Source organism: Nycticebus coucang, chromosome 6, assembly GCF_027406575.1.
Source record: "Nycticebus coucang isolate mNycCou1 chromosome 6, mNycCou1.pri, whole genome shotgun sequence".
NCBI lineage: Eukaryota > Metazoa > Chordata > Mammalia > Primates > Lorisidae > Nycticebus > Nycticebus coucang.
The window spans coordinates 61,016,574-61,037,372 of NC_069785.1; the positions used below are offsets into that span (position 1 = coordinate 61,016,574).

Consider the following 20,799-nt stretch of genomic DNA (forward strand, 5'->3'; position numbering starts at 1 on the left):
GGCCCTCCAACGGTCTGAGGGACAGTGAACTGGCCCCGTTTAAAAAGTTGGAGGATGCCTGCAAGGTAGTCCACCATGATAGAGACCAAAATAGCCACTGCACCCGAGTGTGGGAACATAGTGAGACCTCATCTCTTAAAACAAAAATAGCCAGGGCGGCGCCTGTGGCTCAAGGAGTAGGGCGCTGGTCCCATATGCCAGAGGTGGCGGGTTCAAACCCAGCCCCGGCCAAAAAATAAATAAATAAATAAAAATAAAATAAAAATTTCCAAACGTCTGCAATAAAATTAACATTAAAAAAAAAAAAAAAAAACAAAAATAGCCATAAGTTGAAAAGAACTCAAGGGTGTGGAGGGATATAGCAGGAAACTGCTTTGTCATTCATGTAAACTATTTTGCTTTTAACAGTATTACATCTGTAACTTTGAAAAGTAGTTTTTAAAATTTCACTAGTAACTATCTTTAAAATGGCTATCTTACTTCCAGGTTTGGCTAAAGATACATATAAACAAAATAAGAAGGGGACATTTATCAGTTTGTCCTCTGGTATTCTCCCTAGATACTGCTGCCTACCTCTCTTAGAAAAATAATATGTAGTGTGTACATTTTCATGAACTTAAATAACCACCTTTATTTTCATGGCTATTCATCTTGGTTTATGTAATTGTTGACAACATATGAAAAGAAAATTGGTTGTTTCCTTTAGTTACAAATATTACTTTATGCACATGAGCATTTGAAACATATACCAATAAAAACTACCACAGCAAGTACAGCTTTATCTAAGTAAAGTTTTTGAAAAATAGTGAAGGGCTATTATTTGAGAAATGTGCTCCATGATTTCTGGTTGTACTGTGGTCCACTGGCCTATAAATGATTTGTTCATTCAATTTATTCATATAACAAAACCTTATAGATCTGCTTTTCACATTTAAGGCATCATGCTAAATTCTGAATTTCCTGAAATCTATAATATTCTCTTTTATATTCATGAATGAAAAAACTATGAAATGCTTGATTCAGCAGTATACTAATACATCCTAATCTACTAACATCTGCAACTCTTTTGGGGGTAAAAAGAATTTAACAGCAGGATTTGCTTATGGATTGACATGGAGATCAAAAGCATACAAATTCAACATTCTGAAGCTCTCCATTAATCTTTTATTTTTTTTTTTTGTAGAGACAGAGTCTCACTTTATGGCCCTCGGTAGAGTGCCATGGCATCACACAGCTCACAGCAACCTCCAACTCCTGGGCTTAAGCGATTCTTCTTGCCTCCGCCTCCCAAGTAGCTGGGACTACAAGCGCCCGCCACAACGCCCAGCTATTTTTTGGTTGCAGTTCAGCCGGGGCCGGGTTTGAACCCGCCACCCTCGGTATATGGGGCCGGCGCCTTACCAACTGAGCCACAGGTGCCGCCCCATTAATCTTTTCTAATTATCCTGTTTCCTAAGAGTTGAAGAAATACAATAGTATTATGTCAATGTTAAAAAGGGGGTCAGAGACTGGTTTTCTGCATTCTCAGGAAAATGTACTTCTCAAGCAAGTACATAATAAAAATACAGCAATTAGAAAAATTCACCAAACAGTAAGCCCCACGAAAATAACAGCTCTGTGATCTACCATGGCGTCTTCACTGCCAAACAGTATCAGCAACGCACTTGTACTAAAATGTATTAAGTGAATAGATGAAAAACTACTTTGTTATTTTGTCTACCTTTTCTAATTAAGAATACAAAAACAACACATTCTATTACGTATCAAGTATTTATGTCTGTTAAGGAAGATCTGTCTTAATTTTTGTGTCCCCAAAGCCTAGAAAATTGAAAGTAAAAAGGGGGGGGCGTAGCTATTTTCCGGAACAACTCAGAAAGGACCCACATACATTTTATTTGTTACCAACAAAACTTTCAGATGTCAATCTTCTTTGAAAATTGCATGGCCTTAAAGGAGTCAATTCTAACTACAAAAAGAAATCACTTTCAGGAGCAAGCACTTTCCACTCCAAGCAAAGTGAAGCCAAGTTAGCAAAACACCGCAAAGACTTGGCCAATTCAAACACAAGCTAATTTATTATTACTGGCCCAAATCACCCACTTTCTTTTGCTTCGCAGGCCAACGTCCACAACCGCACTGACGCCTCCTGCAGGGCAAACGTTTCCCCAGTAGCTGGTGAGAAGCACATCACCCAGAACAGATCCCCGCCTTCAATCTTCCGTACTACAAGCTGGTGAAACAAGTCTCTCGAGCCCTTCAAAAACAAGCTCTTTTCCAAATGCTACAACCACCTCTAGCCCCTCCATACCCGAGCTTAAGGCTGGGCCACCCACTATCCAGCTAAAGCGTCACAGCAAAGCAGTTGGCCGCCAGCCTTGCCTTTAAAGAAGCCGCGTTCGGCCGGGCTGCCCGTGAGTTCAACTTCCGGCCACATAGTGAGAGGATGTTTTCCTACTGGAACCGAGCCGCGGGGGCGCGCCCCGGCCACGCCCTCCTGGGCACGCCCGCCACGCCCGGCCGTCAGAGCGCGAGCGCCGGCGAGAGCGCGGGAGGGGCGTGGCCCGTGGGTAGCTGCTGCCTGGTTCGCCTTCGCCGCGCGGAGCCGCGCGCAGTCACGCGGAGGCACGCCCCTAACGGGAAGGAGCGCGGCGGCGCGCGCGCGCTCACAGCCCTCCCCGGTGACGTGCCTGGCCGAGGCCGCGCTAGGGCGCTGTAGCTGCCAGTGCCGCTGTCATGGCGTCGGAGGCGCTGGCTGAGGAGCACCGGCCGCGGTCTCTATAGAGTGAGGGGCGGGAGGCCCGGCATGGAGAGCGGCCCCGAAAGCCTGCAGCCGCTAGAAAACAGGGTGGCGGCCGGGCCAGCTCCAGGGACAGGTTCTCTGCGGGAAGGGCAACCGGAGACAAGGCTCGCAGCTGGGGATGGTCCTGGGGTATGGGCGGCGGAGAGCAGCGGCGGCGGGAATGGGCAGGGGGCGGCGGCTGCCGAGGGGAGCCTCCCGGACTCGGCTTCTCCCGCCGGCTCTCTTCAGGTTCCCGGACCCTGCAGCTTCTTCCCGGACTTGGGCGTGCAGGAAAGCGCTTTGGAGAGTCTTGCTGCCGCCAAGCCACCTCTGAGAGGGCAGCACAAGGTGACCGCCTCTCCAGAGACAGCCGAGGCCGGAGTCAGTCATGGGTTGGGTCCGGCTGGAGACGCGGGAGCCCGCCCGGATCCTGCCGGCACCTGCCGGACAGAGCTGGCGACCTCTGGCTCCGAAGATCCCAGCAGCGCGGGCGGCCTCAGCAGCAGTTGCAGCGACCCGAGCCCTCCTGGGGAATCGCCGAGCCTGGACTCCCTGGAGTCGTTTTCTAACCTGCATTCTTTCCCGAGTAGCTCCGAGTTCAATAGTGAGGAGGGAGCGGAGAACAGGGTCCCAGAGGAAGAGGAGGGCGCGGCGGCGGTGCCCGGGGCTGTCCCTCTGTGCCAGGAGGAGGAGGCGGATACCGCTCAGGTGCTGGCGGCCTCTAAGGAACGCTTCCCAGGACAATCTGTGTATCACATCAAGTGGATCCAGTGGAAGGAAGAGAACACACCTATCATCACCCAGAATGAGAATGGACCCTGCCCTTTGCTGGCCATCCTCAATGTTTTGTTCCTGGCCTGGAAGGTACATTCTGCAGCTTTTTACTTCCTACAGCTTTTGGGGAGGGAGAAAACAGTGAGGGAGCTGCTGCATGTCAGGTGATGACTTCATCCTTTTCTTTTCTCATTCATCAGTCACCTTCTTGAATGAAATTCATTCCAGAACTTCCATGGTGAAATAATACTGTCTATCTATTTACCTATCTGTCTGTCTTTCTCATAAAGAATTGCCCCAACCTCAAGTCTCCCTGTAGTGTTTAAGAGTTCAACATTAAGTCGTGGTTGATTCAAACAAGAAGGACTTAAAGCATCTTAAACTTTATGATTATTTTAAACTTTATTTACTTACGTTATTCCTTCTTACTGATTTTACCACATATGCAAAAGAGTGAAGAATTGGAGAAAGTGATGTTCAGAAGTTAGCATCAATCCATTAATCCAACTTAATTCTGGATTAAGTTGTGATGGTTATGTATAGTCTATTTTCCAACTGATACTTGCCCCATTTGGGCGAAGATACTTCAGGAATGGTGATAGGGAAGATGTGGCTCTTTAGACAAATTCCATTTAAGGAAAAGCATTGGTCTGAGACCCGGTTACCATAACTTCTTGGTTTTCAAAGATTGTTTTCATTTTATGCATGATTTGTACTTGCCTCATTTCTTTGGCTCTACTTGAATGGTTTGGCATTATTACCAGTATCCATGCATCAGAATGTGATAAGGGAGCTAAAACTGTAACAACTGAAATAAGAAAAGATATATCTAAGGTGAAGGAGAAAAAGGGCTCTCAAAAAGTATGTATATTGAGGACTCAGAGTGTCTTGTTTAAGCTCACAGTTTTAGGGTGCTGAGAATGTGCATCTCATAACACATTTTATTTTCAAATTGTAATAATATCTTTGGATAAAATGTTCCCTAAAAAAACAAAATATCCTGGATTATTCTAACCAGTTAGGTAGAAAATCAGTAACAGAAATAGTATTTATTTCATGCTTTCATCTTCCTGTTTAACTAGCAAGGGCTGATACAAAAGAAACAAGATTAGAAACCTTGCCATTATCTGGTGCATAATGACACTGGGATGTTTTCAGTGAAGATAGTGCCTGCTCTGGAAGGGCTGGCAAGCTGTCTGGGGTTGTAACATTGACTTACTTGAAACTGTTAAAGAACAATAAATACTAGGTTATAGGAAACAAATGGAAACCCGTCAGATATCCAAAAGGAAATTTTCCTTTGGTCTGGCATAGAGAATTTGTGGGTCTTGAACCAAACTTTTAAGGAAGAGCATTTAGAACAAGGAAATGGAATTCCTTGGGGAAAGGAAGAGTATAAACAAAAGGAATTGAAAATAGAATGGATATTGTGTGCATATGTTTTTATTAAATGATGAGAGTGGTAAGTTTATATTGGAGAATAATAAAAAAATAAGATTGAAAAGGTGAAGAGCCACTGTATGGAAGCCCTTGATCAGGGAATTAAACTTGGTCCTACCGGGCAGTCTTTTTTTATAAAAAGGAATAACTATTAGTTTCCTTTAGGATTTTTTTATTTTCTTAGTTCCTATATAGTACTGCAGGAAGGAGCAAGTATTGTGATATAGACTTTGGGGATAGAAGAACATTGAGCTGAGTCATTCAATATTAAGTTCAAGTTCAGACATTCAAGAGAATGATCAAATGTTTGGGTTCCCACTATGTGTGAGGTACTAAAAAATGCAAAGATGTGTGTATGCAAGTCTGCTCTTATTTAGCTACTATCTAGTAGTGTGGCAGATACACAAACAGTCATTAACAGTGCAACATGAGAAACTAATGTGTTATGGTACTACAGCAAAAAGGGTAATTGGGGATGGGACAACTTCATAGAAGACATAACCTGTGAACTGGGTGTGAAAGATGAATGAGGGAAGGCCTTAGGATTCCAAAGGGAATAGTGTATTCAATGGTGCTGAAGCAGAAAAGGGTTTGTTCTATTTGGGACCACCAAACTTGGTTGAAATGCAGTGTAGGAAGAGAAGGAAATGGTAATAGCAGGAAATAAAATCTATAGGTTGGGTCAGACTGAGGGAGCAGACAAATCTGTGGTTCTCAGCCTTTTTTTCTGCCTCTAGCCTATTGATGCACACAAATATTAGTCATAAGTAATATTAACAATTGTTACGGAGATGGATAAGAGAAGCAAAGTAGAGCAATATTCGCAAAGTGAGTGAGGGGTTTTTAGACCTCAGAACTATTTTCATAATAATGCTAAGATGTTGTTTGCCTTTTTCATTCTCATTCTCTCAAGGGTCAGGCTGCATGATGTATGATGGCATTGCTGACAGTAGAATGTGTGCCTTCGTATTCTTGTGTTTTAACTTTTTCTTAATTTTAATTTCCAATATGGTAAATGTTGATAAATACAACTCACATTGACAAAAGCTCTTTGGGGTCTTCAATAATTTTTAAAACTGTAAAGGACTCTGAGAACAAAAAGTTTGAGAAATGCTATAGTAGGTAAAAATAGTAAATGTGAAGGTAGTTGCCAGATTTCAGAGGACCCAGTGGTAAAGGTGTTTAGACTTCATATATAGCTGATAATAGAGCTTTTAAAAATTGCTGGATAATGGAATGACATGAAGAGAGCGATTCTTTAATGTGAGATTAGACTAGAGGTAAGATTGTAGTGAGAAACATCAGAAACAGTTGATGAGGATAGCTCTTTTAGATAGGGAATTCTTTGCCCCCTCTCTTTGATGAGGATAGTATAACCAACCTGGTGATTAAATTCATCAATAACTGGCTAATAAGAAGCGTCTGTAATCCAACACTCTGGGAGGCCAAGGTGGATGGATTGCAAGCCAGACACTGTCTCTACTAAAAATAAAAAAACAGAGGCAAGAGGATCGTTTGAACCCAAGAGTTGGAGGTTGCTGCGAGCTATGACACCATGGCACTCTTTCTAGGGCAGTGCTTCTCAACCTGTGGGTCACGACCCACAGGAACTGTATTAAAGGCTCATGGCATTAGGAAGGTTGAGAACCACTGTTCTAGTGTGACAGCTTGAGACTGTCTCAAAAAAAAGAAGAAGTGAAGGAAATAGTGTAATTTTTTCAAAACTGGGTAATAGAGATTAGTTGTGTCTTTCAAAAGACAGGGAAGGAATGAAGGGAATAATTTTAGATGGGAAAGTTATTGCTCAGATTTGGTTGTGTCAAGTTAGAAATGTCTGCTAGTGGGACATAAAAATATAAATGTTCATTTATCCTGCTAGAAGCCTAAACTGGGTCTCAGAAAGAGGCCAAAATTATAGAGAAAAATTGAATTGGGGAATTATTGTATGTATGTACCTATGGTAGTTATGTTGGAGATGAACCACTCAACCAGGTTCATCTCCCCACTGCCCAAATAAAGCCAGTATCCAAAGACAGCAGGGTTCACAGCAGAGAAAGAATTTGTTCCTCATGGTGCTAAGTGGGTTGACAGGAGAATTCTCTCAAATCCACTTCCCTGAGAACTGGGGAGACAGGGTTTCTAAAGACAGTTTTGTGGGCAGAAGGTTAGGCAGTCACGGTCTGCTAATTGGTTGTTTTCAGGTTGGAATCATCCATTCTTTGGTTGGTATGGGCTGCTGCCTGGGTGGGTCAGCCAATCCACTGGAATGCAGGACCTGGAAGCTATCGCAAATCTACCTTTGAACTGGTGATGTTACTTATGGAGAAAAGTTAAATATCTTTACAGCCACCACCTGTGCCCTCTAGAGTAACAATTATAGAGAGGCAAACATGGGGACAGTGACTATCATCAAGCAAACGAGGAGAGAGTGACTGATTACTATCATTATTTTAACTAGGCCTGTTCTTTCATAGAGTTTTGGTACCCTTACTCTAGCTCTTGCGTTATACTCCTTTATCAATTTGTGAGTACAGTTCCATTAGGGGAATAAATAGGTTCTTAATAGATATTAGTAAGTAACAGTCTCAACTTTTTCCCATCTCTATATATGTGAAAAGTGACAAATTGCCAGCAGAAATCATCTCCCTATCTTGCCTCCATTTCTCCACTCTCTCTTTTCTCCTGCCCCATTCTCCAGTAGACAGAAAAAAAGAGGTAGAAAGATTAAAGAGTAGGGGAGAGTGTTAAGGGTAAGAGAATGAAAAACCAGCTTAAGCACAATATGGGATGTGGCATGAGAACTGGAATTAGCACAATATCGTGATAGTAGTCAGTGAAAGAGAATGTAATAAAAATGTGGTTCATTACTGTTGTCAAATCCAACAGCATCGAGGAGCTGATAGAGTAGAGAGATTTTGCCAAAAGGACAGATGCAGGGACAAACTCACTGAAAAGTCAGAATAATAGGGAATCCTCAGACTAGGTGGTAAACTCATTTTCAGCGGAAAGGAACAACAATCTCATTTTCTGAAGTAATGGGGCAAGGAAAATACAGTTGTGTTAAGATAGAGAGGTAGATGGAAATTTAGGCTTCATATTTTCTAATTTGGCAGAATAATTGTTGAACTCATCAGTAATAACTATTGAACTCATCAGTAATTAAAGTTGTAAAGCATTGAAGGGGTAGATTTTGTGAGAAAAGTATATTGCTTTTTAAAGTAGTTCTAATCTTAGTGGAGATTATGCTTAGGAATTTGAAGCAAAACAGAAAGATTGCCAGTTAGTAGCAATGGGGAAATTGAGGTATTTAAAAACTGTTAGTATGTCAGTTTTATCAATTTTCCTTTGTTTTTTGTCATTCTCCAGTAGTTCTCTTAATCCTGGAAATAGATGTAAGAAGAATGGCAAGGATTTTCAAGGGTTGACTCATGGAGGGTTAATGGAATTAGAGAGTTCAAAGTGAAACAATAGGACCGTGAGTGGTGGCTCACGCCTGTAATCCCAGTACTTGGAAGGCCAAAGCGGATGGATTGCCTGAGTTCACAGGTTCGAGACCAGCCTGAGCCAAAGCAAGACTCTGTCTCTAAAAAATAACTGGGTGTTGTGGTGGGCGCCTATAGTCCCAGCTACTTGGGAGGCTGAGGCAAGAGAATGGCTTAAGCCCAAGAGTTTGAGGTTGCTGTGAGCTGTAATGCCTCTGCACTCTACCAAAGGGTGACAAAGTGAGACTCTGTCTTAAGAAAAAAAAAAAAGTGAAACAATTGATCATCTCTTTTGCGGAGGGAATGAAAACATGAGAAAATAAGTAGACTCAACAAATTGGGAGGATTTGAGCAATTTGAAGGAAGTGAGTGTACTGGTTCTGGGTGAGAGGCAACAGTTAAAATTATCAAATGGGATAAATACTTAGTTTAGGACTGATAGAGAGTAGATGATCATTCATAATCTATGAAATAGTTAAACTGTAGTAATCCAACAAATCAAGAAAGTAGGAAATCTATTCATTAAGTCATGTTCAAATTTGTAATTCTGTTTAACGGACACCAGGTAAATCTACCCAAATTTATGTCATGTAGAATACATTTTCAGTTTCTTTTTTTATTTTAGACTATATTTGATTTTTAATAGTTTTTTAAAATCTTATTTTAGCTGTAAAAAATATTATGGGTATATTTGAGGGTATGATCCCTTTAATTAGGTCTGTTTATAAAAATTAAATCAGAAGATATATAAAATATTAATTTTCTGGCCAGGCACAGTGGCTCATGCCTGTAATCCTAGCACTCTGGGAAGCCGAGGTGGGTAGATTGCTTAAACTCAGGAGTTCTAGACCAGCCTGAACAAGAATGAGACCCCATCTCTACTAAAAATAGAAAAACCAGCTGGGCATTGTGGGCAGAGCCTATAGTCACAGCTACTTGGGAGACTGAGCCATCTCTACTAAAAATAGAAAAACCATCTGGGCATTGTCACTGGAGACTGTAGTCTCAGCTACTTGGGAGGCAGAAGCGAGAGGATTGCTTAAACCCCTGAGTTTGAGGTTGCTGTGAGCTGTGACAACACAGCACTCTACCTGAGCAACAAAGTGAGACTGTGTCTCAAAAAAAAATTAATTTTAGTTTCTGATGATATTGGTCTTATAAATGTTGAAGCTGAGCAATGGATACTTGGCAGTTACTTTTCTACTCGATGTATAATTTAAATTTTGCATATAAAACTTTTTTTTAAGAGACAGGATCTTGTTGTTTAGCCCAGGTTGGAGTGCAGTAGCCCAATCATAGCTCAGAGGAACCTTGAATTCCTGTCTCAGCCTCCTGAGTAGCTGAAACTAACATGTAAGTACATGCCAACACATCCAGCTTAAGACGTTCTTAAAAAAAATTTTTATCTTAATTTTTTTTTCTTTTTCCCAAAACAGAAAGGCTGGAGTGCAGTGGCAACATTGTTTTTATAATTCATTGCAACCTCAAACTTTTGGGCTTTAGCGATCTTTCTCCGTCAGCCTCCCAAGTAGCTGGGACTATAGCTACATGACACCATGCTAGGCTAATTTTTCCAACTATTTTTTTTTAATAGAGACAGGCTCTTGCTCTTGCTCAGGCTGGTTCGAACTCTTGGGCTCAAGTGATCTTTCTGCCTCAGCCTCCCAAAGTGCTAGGATTATAGGCATGAGCCAACATGCCTGTCCTTGCCTTAATATTTTTATATTAATAAAGGTATTACTTCAGTAGGGTGGCGCCTGTGGCTCAAAGGATTAGGGCGCTGGCCCCATATACTGGAGGTGGCAGGTTCATAACCGTCCCTGACCCAAAACTGCAAAAAAAAAGAAAAAAGGCATTACTTCAGTAATAGAGGGAATCCCTACTTTGTCATACTTACACTTTTGGAAAAAATGTTGTAGGTCCTGAGGCCAACACACATAAAAAAAATTACATTTAACTTATATTTAACTTATACATTGTGATAGAGGATATATAATGTTATAATATCTAAGCATTATGTAGGTATTAGCATTTTATTAGAAGAGTGAATGCACTACTCTAATTCAAGATGCCGGATTGCATCTCCTCACCTCCCTAACCCTTTAGATAGGGAATTCCTTTCCCCATTTTCTCTTTGCTTTAGGAGCTGAAACCATCTCCTCTCCCAAGTTAAGGAAGGAATGTCAGGGTCCTGAAGCAAGACTTTTTATATTAAACTGGTTTCTCCAAATATCAAACCATGAAACTAATATAAGGGATGATATGTTTGAGTCTGTAAAATACTGCAAAGTTTAATATTAAAGAAGACCCCCCCCCCCAAAACCCCATACCCAAAACCTGCCACCATGTAGGCCAATCTCTGTGGCTCATGCCTGTAGTCCTAGTACTTTGGGAGGCTGAGGTTGGAGAAGGGAGACCTTGTCTCTACTAAAAATAGAAAAAAATCAGCTAGGTATGGTGGTACGCATCTATAGTCTCAGCTACTCAAGAGGCTTAGGCAAGAGAATCCCTTGAGCCCAGGAGTTTGAAGTTACAGTGAGCTATGATGACACATGGTACTCTACCTGGGGCAACAGAATGAAACTCTGTTTCAAAAAACAAAACACTATAAACTGAGGGAAATATTTGCCAGATTATGTGCCTAAGGGCTAATTTCATAATTTGCACAGTCCTTATAAATTATAAAGAAGTAGATGAGCAACACCATAGCAAAATGAGTAAAAGGCTATTTAGAGAAAAAAGTTCAAATGAACACGTCCTCTGTCTTGTTATCACCTGCAGAGTGAGACATACTTGCCCGAGACCTCCTTGGTGATGTTTCTTTTCTCATGTACTTTTTCATAGACACTACTTGCTTGGGTTTTTTTTTTTCCTCTGACTTGTAAGAACATTATAATCACACAAATTTTCATTTTCTCTTTTCCTAAATTAAGCATAAAGCTCCTTTGAGGTTTTGCATGTGTGTTTACTTATAAAAGAAAAACAGTTGCTGAGCCAAAGGTTCCATCTTAGCCTCTGCCCACCCTGTTTTTAAATATAGATCCTGTAAGAAGAGATTAAAACTTCACACGATGGTGGATTTTTGTTTACACAAAAGATTTAAGAAACATTTCTGAGGCTTTCATTCCCAGTCTCTCCCAAGAATTAGAATTGGTGCTGCATCTTTGATTTATGAGTTGAAGTAGACAGGGCTGATGATGGTATGACTATTGCCAGTGAGTGGTCAGATAGATGTGCTCATTTTCTCTTCTCCGGAGATGAGTAGTCCTTCCATGAAAAACCTTTCCACACCCCATCCAACTTTGCTGTTGAGTCCCAGGTGAAGACTATTAGGACACAGGCAGTATCGGCAATCTTACGTCTTTGAATAATAATACTAAGTATTCAGTTAGTTTGTGTCTAGATATATATGCTAAGTATTTTATGTGCACTATATGTATTTTCTCTCCTAATTTTTCAACCACATCATGAAATCCTTATTTAGATATGGTTCCTGTTTTACACATATAGCAAATTGAGACATGTAAAGTTGAAATAACTTTCCCAAGCTCAAATTATCACCTACTCCAGAATCTGAGCTTTCACTCAGGATATTTGATTAGGATGATAAAGTTCCAGATACCAGTAAACATAGTGTACAATAGGTCTGGCGCAAAACAGGGTGGGAGAGCCAGTGATAAAGTCAGAGAAGCAGAAACAGACTTCACAGTTCTTTTGATTGAATCTCAGGGATCTGGTGCCGGTTGCTCTTTGTACACACTCCTTCCACTTTTAGTCCCTGTGCTTTATCAGATCCTGAAGTATCTGACACTTCTAACTTCATGGTCTTTCTTAACTTCTTTGGTGAAAAGCTTGCCTTTCCTGTCATAGTTTATTAAATACATGCTTGGATATTTTTCAGTAATTGCTAACTTAAATACTGTATATAATTAGTAACTTAACTTATAAATAGTTTCTGTCTCTACTGCCACTGCCCTAGGTCAAGCCGCCTTCATCTCCCACTGGACTACCTCTGTAGACTTCTAACTGGTCTCTTGTCTTAACCTATTCCTATTTGTCTTTCAAGCAATTAATGTAAAAGTTTCACTGTCAGTTTTTTGTTAGGGAGAATTTTAAACGTGGTAAACTTGCTGAGTTTGTTAATAGTAAGTATGAATTTTGAACTGAAGATGCTATCTTTTACTAGTAAATCTTTTATTTGTAAATCTTACTGTAACAACATTCTTCATGCCCCAAAACACTTTGATGTGAATATAAAATAGGATATTCTTGAAAATTTAATATGGATGACTATATCTGTAGTTTCTGACAATTTTAAATAGACAGTTTTAAATAGACCTTGTTGTTACTATGAGAATGGGGTCTAAATTTTGATAAAAAGGCATGGTGGTTCATGCCTATAATCCCAGTACTTAGAGAGGCCAAGGCAGGAAGCTTTTGCTTGAGGCCAAAAGTTTAAGACCAGCCTGGGCAGCATAGCAATACCTATCACTACAAAGAACCAAAGAAAAACCCCATGAGCTTAGTGTGTTGGCATATGCCTCTAGTCCCTCGCTACTCTGGAAGCTGAAGTGGAAGGATCACTTGAGTCCAGAAGATCAAGACTGCAGTGAGCTATAATCATGCCATTGCACTCCAGCCTGGGTGACAAAGACCCTGTGTCAAAAAGAAAAAAAGAAGGAAGAAAAATTGATGGTGATGGTGAAAGTGTTACAAATTGGTTAGTTGGAAGTTGTCTTATATTTTCCTGATTTGAAATATTAATGGAAAGTAGAAAGCCAGTTAAATTTACTAAAATGTTTGAACTTTAGTATTTTTCAATACACAGTATTCTTTTTTTTTTTTTTTTGTAGCTACAGAGTTTCACTTTATGGCCCTAGGTAGAGTGCCATGGCCTCACACAGCTCACAGCAAACTCCAACTCCTGGGCTTAAGCGATCCTCTTGCCTCAGCCTCCCAAGTAGCTGGGACTACAGGCGCCCGCCACAACACCCAGCTATTTTTTTTGTTGCAGTTTGGCCAGGACCGGGTTTGAACCCGCCACCCTCGGTATATGGGGCCGGCGCCCTACCGACTGAGCCACAGGTGCCACCCCAATACACAGTATTCTTAGTAAATGAATAGTATTAATAAGAAATTAAAACAATAGCCAGGCGTTGTGGCGGGCGCCTGTAGTCCCAGCTACTCGGGAGGCTGAGGCAAGAGGATCGCTTAGGCCCAGGAGTTGGAGGTTGCTGTGAGCAGTGTGACGTCACGGTACTCTACCGAGGGCCATAAAGTGAGACTCTGTCTCTACAAAAAAAAAAAAAGAAATTAAAACAATAAAGCATGATGTATAATAGCTTATAATACATACATTTTTATTTCTAGTTCTAGAATTAAGGCATGTTAAAGGATTCTCAAGTTTCTGAGTTCTTATTTTGAAAAGGCAGAGGAAGGCTGTATTTCTTCTCTTTGATTCCTATTGATAATACTTCTGGCATTTTCAAGGAATAATTTCTTTACAATTTGAACTCAAAAAATTGTGAAAGCTATATAGTCATGCTGAATATATGAATGCTGTATATACACAGACACATGCACATATGCTCAGATATACACACATATACTGTACTCAAAGTTAGTGAAATTTGAACAGTTATTTAGTTGGTCCATTTTGCCAGTAAGTATACAAAAGTAGACTGTAGTTCAGGCATCAAATAACATAAAAATGTTATCTTCTGAGTTCCAACTTAACTTCCTATTTGAATATCAAACTAAAGGTCACAATTCCAAAGTAGACATCATTTTCTTCTGGAAATTTATCTTTACTTGCCAAATTTCCTATTTTTATTGATTGCATAGATCCTAATATTTTGAGTCTCCTGAGCCTTGGAGTCAGCTTTGATTGTTTTCTCCCTATAATCCTTTACTTTTCATTGATCACAAAGTTCTATCAATTCTTTTTGATTGATTGACAGGATCTCACTTTGTCACCCAGGCTGGAGGGCAATGGCCCTGTCATAGCTCACTGAGTCCTTGAACCCCTATGCTCAAGGCATCCTCCCACTACAGCCTCCTGTGTAGCTAAGACTGCAGCTATCTGGTTAATTTTTTTAACTTTTTTTTTTTTTTTTGCAGTTTTTGGCCAGGGCTGGGTTTGAACCCGCTACCTCTGGCATATGGGGCCTGCGCCCTACTCCTTTGAGCCACAGGCACTGCCCTTTTTTAACTTTTTGTAGAGATGAGATCTCAGTATGTTGCCCAGGTTCATCTTGAACTCCTAGCCTCAAGTGATCCTTCCATCTTGGCCTCCCAAAGTGCTGGATTACAGGCATGAGCCAACTAACCCTGCCTACCAATTCTTTTTCTTTCTTTTTTTGAGACAGAGTCTCACTTTGTCACCCTTGGTAGAGTGCTGTGGCATCACAGCTCACAGCAACCTCAAACTCTTGGGGTCAAGTGATTAACTCGCCTCAGCCTCCCAAGTAGCTGGGACTATAGGCACCTGCCACAATGCCCGGCTTTTTTTTTTTGAGATGAGATCTTACTCTGGCTCAAGCTGGTCTCGAACCCGTATGCTCAGGCCATCCACCCCCCTCAGCCTCCCAAGTGCTAGGATTACAGGCGTGAGCCACCACACTCAGCCTACCAATTCTTAATTTGAGATGTTTCAGGCAGGGCAGAGTAGTTCATGCCTATAATCCTAGCATTCTGGGAGGCTGAGGCTGGTGGGTCACTTAAACTCAGGAGTTCAAGACCAGCCTGAGCAAGAATGAACCCTGTCTCTACTAAAAGTAGGAAAAACTAGCCAGGCATGGTGTTGGGTTCCTGTAGTCCCAGCTACTTGGGAGGCTGAGGCAAGAGAATCACTTGAACCCAAGAGTTTGAGATTGCTGTGAGCTATTTAAGACACCACCGCATTTTACCCAGGGCAACACAGTAAGACTCTGTCCCAAAAAAAAAAAGGAATATGTTTCTGATGATATTTTATATAAAATTTAATTGAATTAAAAGTGTTTTGCTTTTTTAAAAAAGTCTATAAATACTGGTATAACCGAAAGGGTAATTGAGTTTGGTGTGCGTTCTTAATTCACATCAGAGCTCTGCTACTTACTGATTACTTTAGATAAATTAACTAGAAAAACCTTAGTTTGGCCTACCAGTGGCTCATAATCTATAATCCCACCACTTTGGGAAAGTGAGGCGGGGGGATTGCTTGAGGCCTAGAGTTCGAGACCAGCCTGGGAAACATATCAAGATATTGTCTCTATTAAAAAACAAAACAAAACTTATAATTTTTTTTCCTGTCTTCCCTTTCCTAAAGAGTAGAGACTGGCAAATATTCATTTTGTTATTTCCTCAAGTATTTCCCCAACTTTAAAGAGGTTTTGAAATTCAAACTGCGTGTCTCTTGTGTACTTATTGATATTCTTTTTTTTTTTCTTTTTGAGACAGTCTCACTGTGTCACCCTCAGTAGAGTACCTCAGCATCACAGCTCACAGCAACCTCAAACTCTAAAGCTCAAACGATTCTCTTGCCTCAGCCTCCCAAGTAGCTGGGAGTACAGGCACCCACCACGATGCCTGGCTTTTTAAAATTTTTTTGTTATTGTTGTTTTAGTTGTCGTTGTTTGGCAGACCCAGCTGGGTTTGAACTGCCAGCTCTGGTGTATGTGGCAGGCGCCTTAGCTGCTGAGCTACAGGTGCTGCCCTATTAATTGATACTCTAATTAAGCATTTAACAGTGTTATTTGCCTAGTCATTTTACCGTTTGCCATTGCCTAGATAAGCTGCGTTTTTCTTCTTCTCTTTCTTATTTTTAAGACTCATCAGTGCATTAGTGAGAAGGGGGTAAAAAGTGGAACAAAGAGTTTAGTCTGTTAGTGACTGTGATCAATCAAGATAACTCATTGTCTTCAGACCAGCCTTATTTCTTATTTATTGCTAAATCTTCCTTGGAATATGAAAATCTTAGCTTTATCACTTTTAGGATGTTTTACATTCCTGTTAATAAGATTTTAAAATACTTTAAAGATTTTATTGTGTTTATTTTGGCATTGTTTGAGTCTGTCCTCAAATATACTTCACTTTTTTTTTTGTTTTCTTGAAAAGTGGGATCTTGCTTTGTTGCCCAGAGTGACCTCAAACTCCTGAGCTCTAGCAATCCTTCTGCTTCAGACTCCTGAGTAGCTGAGACTACATGCCACCTCACCTGGCTCTACTTCACTCTTTAAATGATTAAGAATTATAGAATAATTAGGTGAAATTAATGAGGTTTTGCCTTATAGTGGAATATTTGGAGTTGAACTAGCTAGCTTATTAGTTTAAATATTATTTTATTATTGAACTTAAAAAATAAAATAATGGTAAACATTATAAAAAAAGAACCGTTATGTTAATATAATAACCACTTAACATATGTTTGTTGAATGATAAATATCTCCTTGTGTACTGAAACAGACAAAAATATGCATGTTGAATCCTATTCTCATTGAATTTATTTTTTTTTTAGACAGTCTCAAGCTGTTGCCCCAGGTAGAGTGCTGGGGCGTCACAGCTCACAGCAACCTCAAATTCTTGGGCTTAAGCGATTCTCTTGCCTCAGCCTCCCAAGTAGCAAGAACTACAGGTGCCCGCTACCACCTGGTTATTTTTGTTGTTGTAGTTGTCATTGTTGTTTAGCAGGCCTGGGCTGGGTTCGAATCCCCAACCCCAGTGTATGTGGCCAGTGCCCTAACCACAGAGCTATGGGTGCCAAGCCCTCAATGACTTTCTTTACATGGGAGAGATGCTTCTGTGTTGGGGTAGCATCTCTGAGATTTAATAAAACCGCATGCAGAATGAAAGAGAAAAAACAAAGCAATAACTTCTAAATTTAAAAATATATATTCTTTTATGCTTATTAATAATTTCCTCAGGAAATCTAGTTAACACAATAAAATCTTATTTGTAGAATAGGATATTATTATTTTCCTAAATAATAAAAACTTAATTTTATTTGACTTCTATTAATTTTGAGCTATGTGTTAATACATGCTTTGCCCAAATTTTAGGAAGATTACTTAAACTACTCAAGAAAGTACCTTCCCAAGGTTTTTTTTTTTTTGAGACCGAGTCTCAAACTGTCGCCCTGGATAGAGTGCCATGGCATCATAGCTCACACCAACCTCAACTCTTGGGCTGAAGTGATCCTCTTGCCTCAGATTTTCTATTTTTACTAGAGATGGGGTTCGCTTTTGCTCAAGCTGGTCTCAAACTCGGAGTATGCTTGTGAATGTCAGTTAAAATATTTACAGTTATGGGCGGCGCCTGTGGCTCAGTCGGTAAGGTGCTGGCCCCATATACCGAGGGTGACGGGTTCAAACCCGGCCCCGGCCAAACTGCAACCAAAAAGTAGCCAGGCGTTGTGACGGGCGCCTGTAGTCCCAGCTACTCGGGAGGCTGAGGCAAGAGAATCGCTTCAGCCCAGGAGTTGGAGGTTTCTGTGAGCTGTGTGAGGCCACGGCACTCTACCAAGGGCCATGGAGTGAGACTCTGTCTCTACAAAAATAAAAAATAAAAAAAAAAATATTTACAGTTATTGATAGTAATATCCATGTAACTCATCCAACAATTCATTTGTTTGATAAATTAATTTTGACTAAATGTGTTTTTGCAGTTGTGTAAGTTTTAATGGATTTTTCCGGGGTTTTCAGCTTAAATATAAATGCAGTGCATTTATTTACTTTTAACTTTTCCGTTGTGAAATATAACATATACAGAAAAGTACATAACATGGATGTTCAAGCTGGGTGCAATGACTCACTCCTGTAATCCTAGTACTCTGGGAGACCCAGGTAGAAGGATCAACTTGCTATCAGGAATTCGACACCAGCCCCAGCAAGAGTGAGACCGGGTGCTACTAAAAATAGAAAAAATTATCTGCATGTGGTGGCCTGTGCCTATAGTCCCAGCTACTTGGGAGGCTGAGGCAAGAGTTTGAGGTTACAGTGAGGTATAATGGTACCACTGCACTTTAGCTAGGGCAACAAAGTGAGACTTTGTCACAAAAATACAGGCAAACAAACAAAACTACCCCAAACCACACAGATGTTCAGTTTAATAAATTGTTATAAAGCAAACATCAGTGGAACTACCATAGCAAGTCGTGATGTAGAGCCCTACCACTATCCAAAAACCCCTTATATGACCCTCTCCAATTATATTTCCTTCCTTTTACCCTTAGAGGTTGTCATAATCTTAATATTTTCATTGTTCATTTATTTTTAGTTTTATCAACTAAATGTGTAGTTCTAAACAATATAGTTTAATTTTGGCTTGGCACCCGTAGCTCAGTGACTAGGATGCCAGCCAGCCACATACACCAAGGCAGGCGGGTTCAAATTCAGCCCAGGCCTGCTAAACAACAATGACAACTGCAACAAAATAATAGCTGGGCGTTGTGGCGGGCACTTATAGTCCCAACTACTTGAAAGGCTGAGGCAAGAGAATCACGTAAGCCCAAGAATTAGAGGTTGCTGTGAGCTGTGAGACCATGACAGTCTATCGAGGGTGACGAAGTGAGACTCTGTCTCAAATATATATATTTTTAAATTTTGTATTATAAATAGAATCATACCATATACATTCTTTAATGTATGCTAATACTTTAATACCATATTCATTTTAGCCATTCAACAATAAAAGTAGCCAAAGTAGACTAAAGTAATGGCATATGAGCTATGTTCAAACCTGTCTTCAATAAAACTGCTCCATGTGTGATCTGTCAGATGTTTGGTGCCTTTTCTTGCCTTTTAAACACATTTTCTATCATGCAGAAAGAACATTGTTGTAGGTAGGTGCCTATTGACAATTATGGCAGGTGATGAAAAGTATAGCACTTGGCTTTGAAAACAGATTTCTCAACATCCTTTAAGACTTTCCAGCACCCTGCAAATTTTCTGGTGATAGGATTGATTTTTTTTGTATTTTATAAAAATTAGTTACACAGATTCTAATAAATGTGAATGTTAATGTGTAAATATAGTAGATATATTTGTGCACAAAAATACTTGTGTTCCTAATTGCAAGAAACACTTTAGTCACTTAAAACATTTGTTTTTATAGAAATAATACTTTGTTTTTCAGGTGAAACTTCCACCGATGATGGAAATCATAACTGCTGAGCAGCTGATGGAATATTTAGGTTAGTGTTGAAAAGTGGATGATTTTCTATCTCTTTCAAAATAAAACAAAGTTTTCAAAGCTAATATATGACCCAATCTCACTTTCCTGAAGTGTTGCTAAGTAATCTATTTTAGAATTATAGTATCTATTAACAGTTTTTTATCAGTATGTTACTGTTCTTGAATGTTATAGTCTTCTTACTGACCAATAACAAAATTCTGTAATATAAATAAGGAAACAGGGTGACATCTAGAAAACAAGATACATATTTCAGTAAATTACAGAATGGGAGATGCCACAGAACCTCTACATTGCATGTAGAAGATGTTCAAAAATAGTGGGTAGACTTGAATTAAAGACAACGGAAGTGATTTAAAGCATCCAAAGTATGATTCGTGGACCTGTGCTTGTGTGAAATGTGATCAGTCTTGAGTGAGATAGGAGCATGTTCTAGGATGTGAAAGATTTCTATTGGTAAGCATACTATTTTAGTTCATTTGAAATTTTTTCATAGCAAGATTTTCTTGATGAAGGAAGCAGAATATTGGATTCTTGTATAAGCTTCTTATTTCCAAACACACCAGCAATATGGTTTCTTTTTTTTTTTTGTAGAGACAGAGTCTCACTTTATCACCGTTGGTAGAGGGCTATGGCATCACACAGCTCACAGCAACCTCTAAATCCTGGGCTTAGGCGATTCTCTTGCCTCAGTCTCCTGAGTAACTGGGACTATAGGCACCCACCCACAGTGCAGGGCTATTTTTGTTTTTGTTGCAGTCTGGCCAGGGCCGGGTTTGAACCCACCACTCTCAGTATATGGGGCCGGTGCCCTACCCACTGAGCCATAGGCGCCACCCAGCAATACGGTTTTTAGACCAGCTATACTGAGTTGAATTTAGAGAGCAGATAGTTGTCAATCACACTGTGGTATTTTACAGTTTGGCAAATAAGAATTTATACTGATGCAAACTTTGATACAAAATTTCTGATTTGTACAAATTTGTACAGAACTTCTGATACAAATCAGAAATTTTAATCTATATTCTTTCTTCCTTTTGTTTTTTTTACAATTTGGCAAATAAGAATTTATACTGATACAAAATTTGATACAAAATTTCTGATTTGTACAAATTTGTACAGAATTTCTGATACAAATCAGAAATTTTAATCTGTATT

General features: G+C 40.1%; 2 protein-coding genes across 4 annotated transcripts in view; one reads left to right on the forward strand and one right to left on the reverse strand.

The window, feature by feature from the left end:
- The window catches only part of ADAM10 (ADAM metallopeptidase domain 10), a 181,793-nt gene extending 179,432 nt beyond the window's left edge, over window positions 1-2,361 (reverse strand). For both annotated transcript variants that reach the window (XM_053594026.1, XM_053594023.1), the window contains exon 1: window positions 2,101-2,361. In XM_053594026.1, coding sequence (XP_053450001.1) covers window positions 2,101-2,188 — 88 coding nt within the window. In that variant the 5' untranslated portion in view covers window positions 2,189-2,361. The remainder of the gene's footprint in view (window positions 1-2,100) is intronic.
- Window positions 2,362-2,656: 295 nt separating this feature from the next.
- Window positions 2,657-20,799, forward strand: part of MINDY2 (MINDY lysine 48 deubiquitinase 2) — an 84,518-nt gene continuing 66,375 nt past the window's right edge. For both annotated transcript variants that reach the window (XM_053594028.1, XM_053594029.1), the window contains exons 1-2: window positions 2,657-3,643; window positions 19,585-19,642. In XM_053594028.1, the coding sequence (XP_053450003.1) occupies window positions 2,804-3,643; window positions 19,585-19,642 (898 nt within the window). In that variant the 5' untranslated portion in view covers window positions 2,657-2,803. The remainder of the gene's footprint in view (window positions 3,644-19,584; window positions 19,643-20,799) is intronic.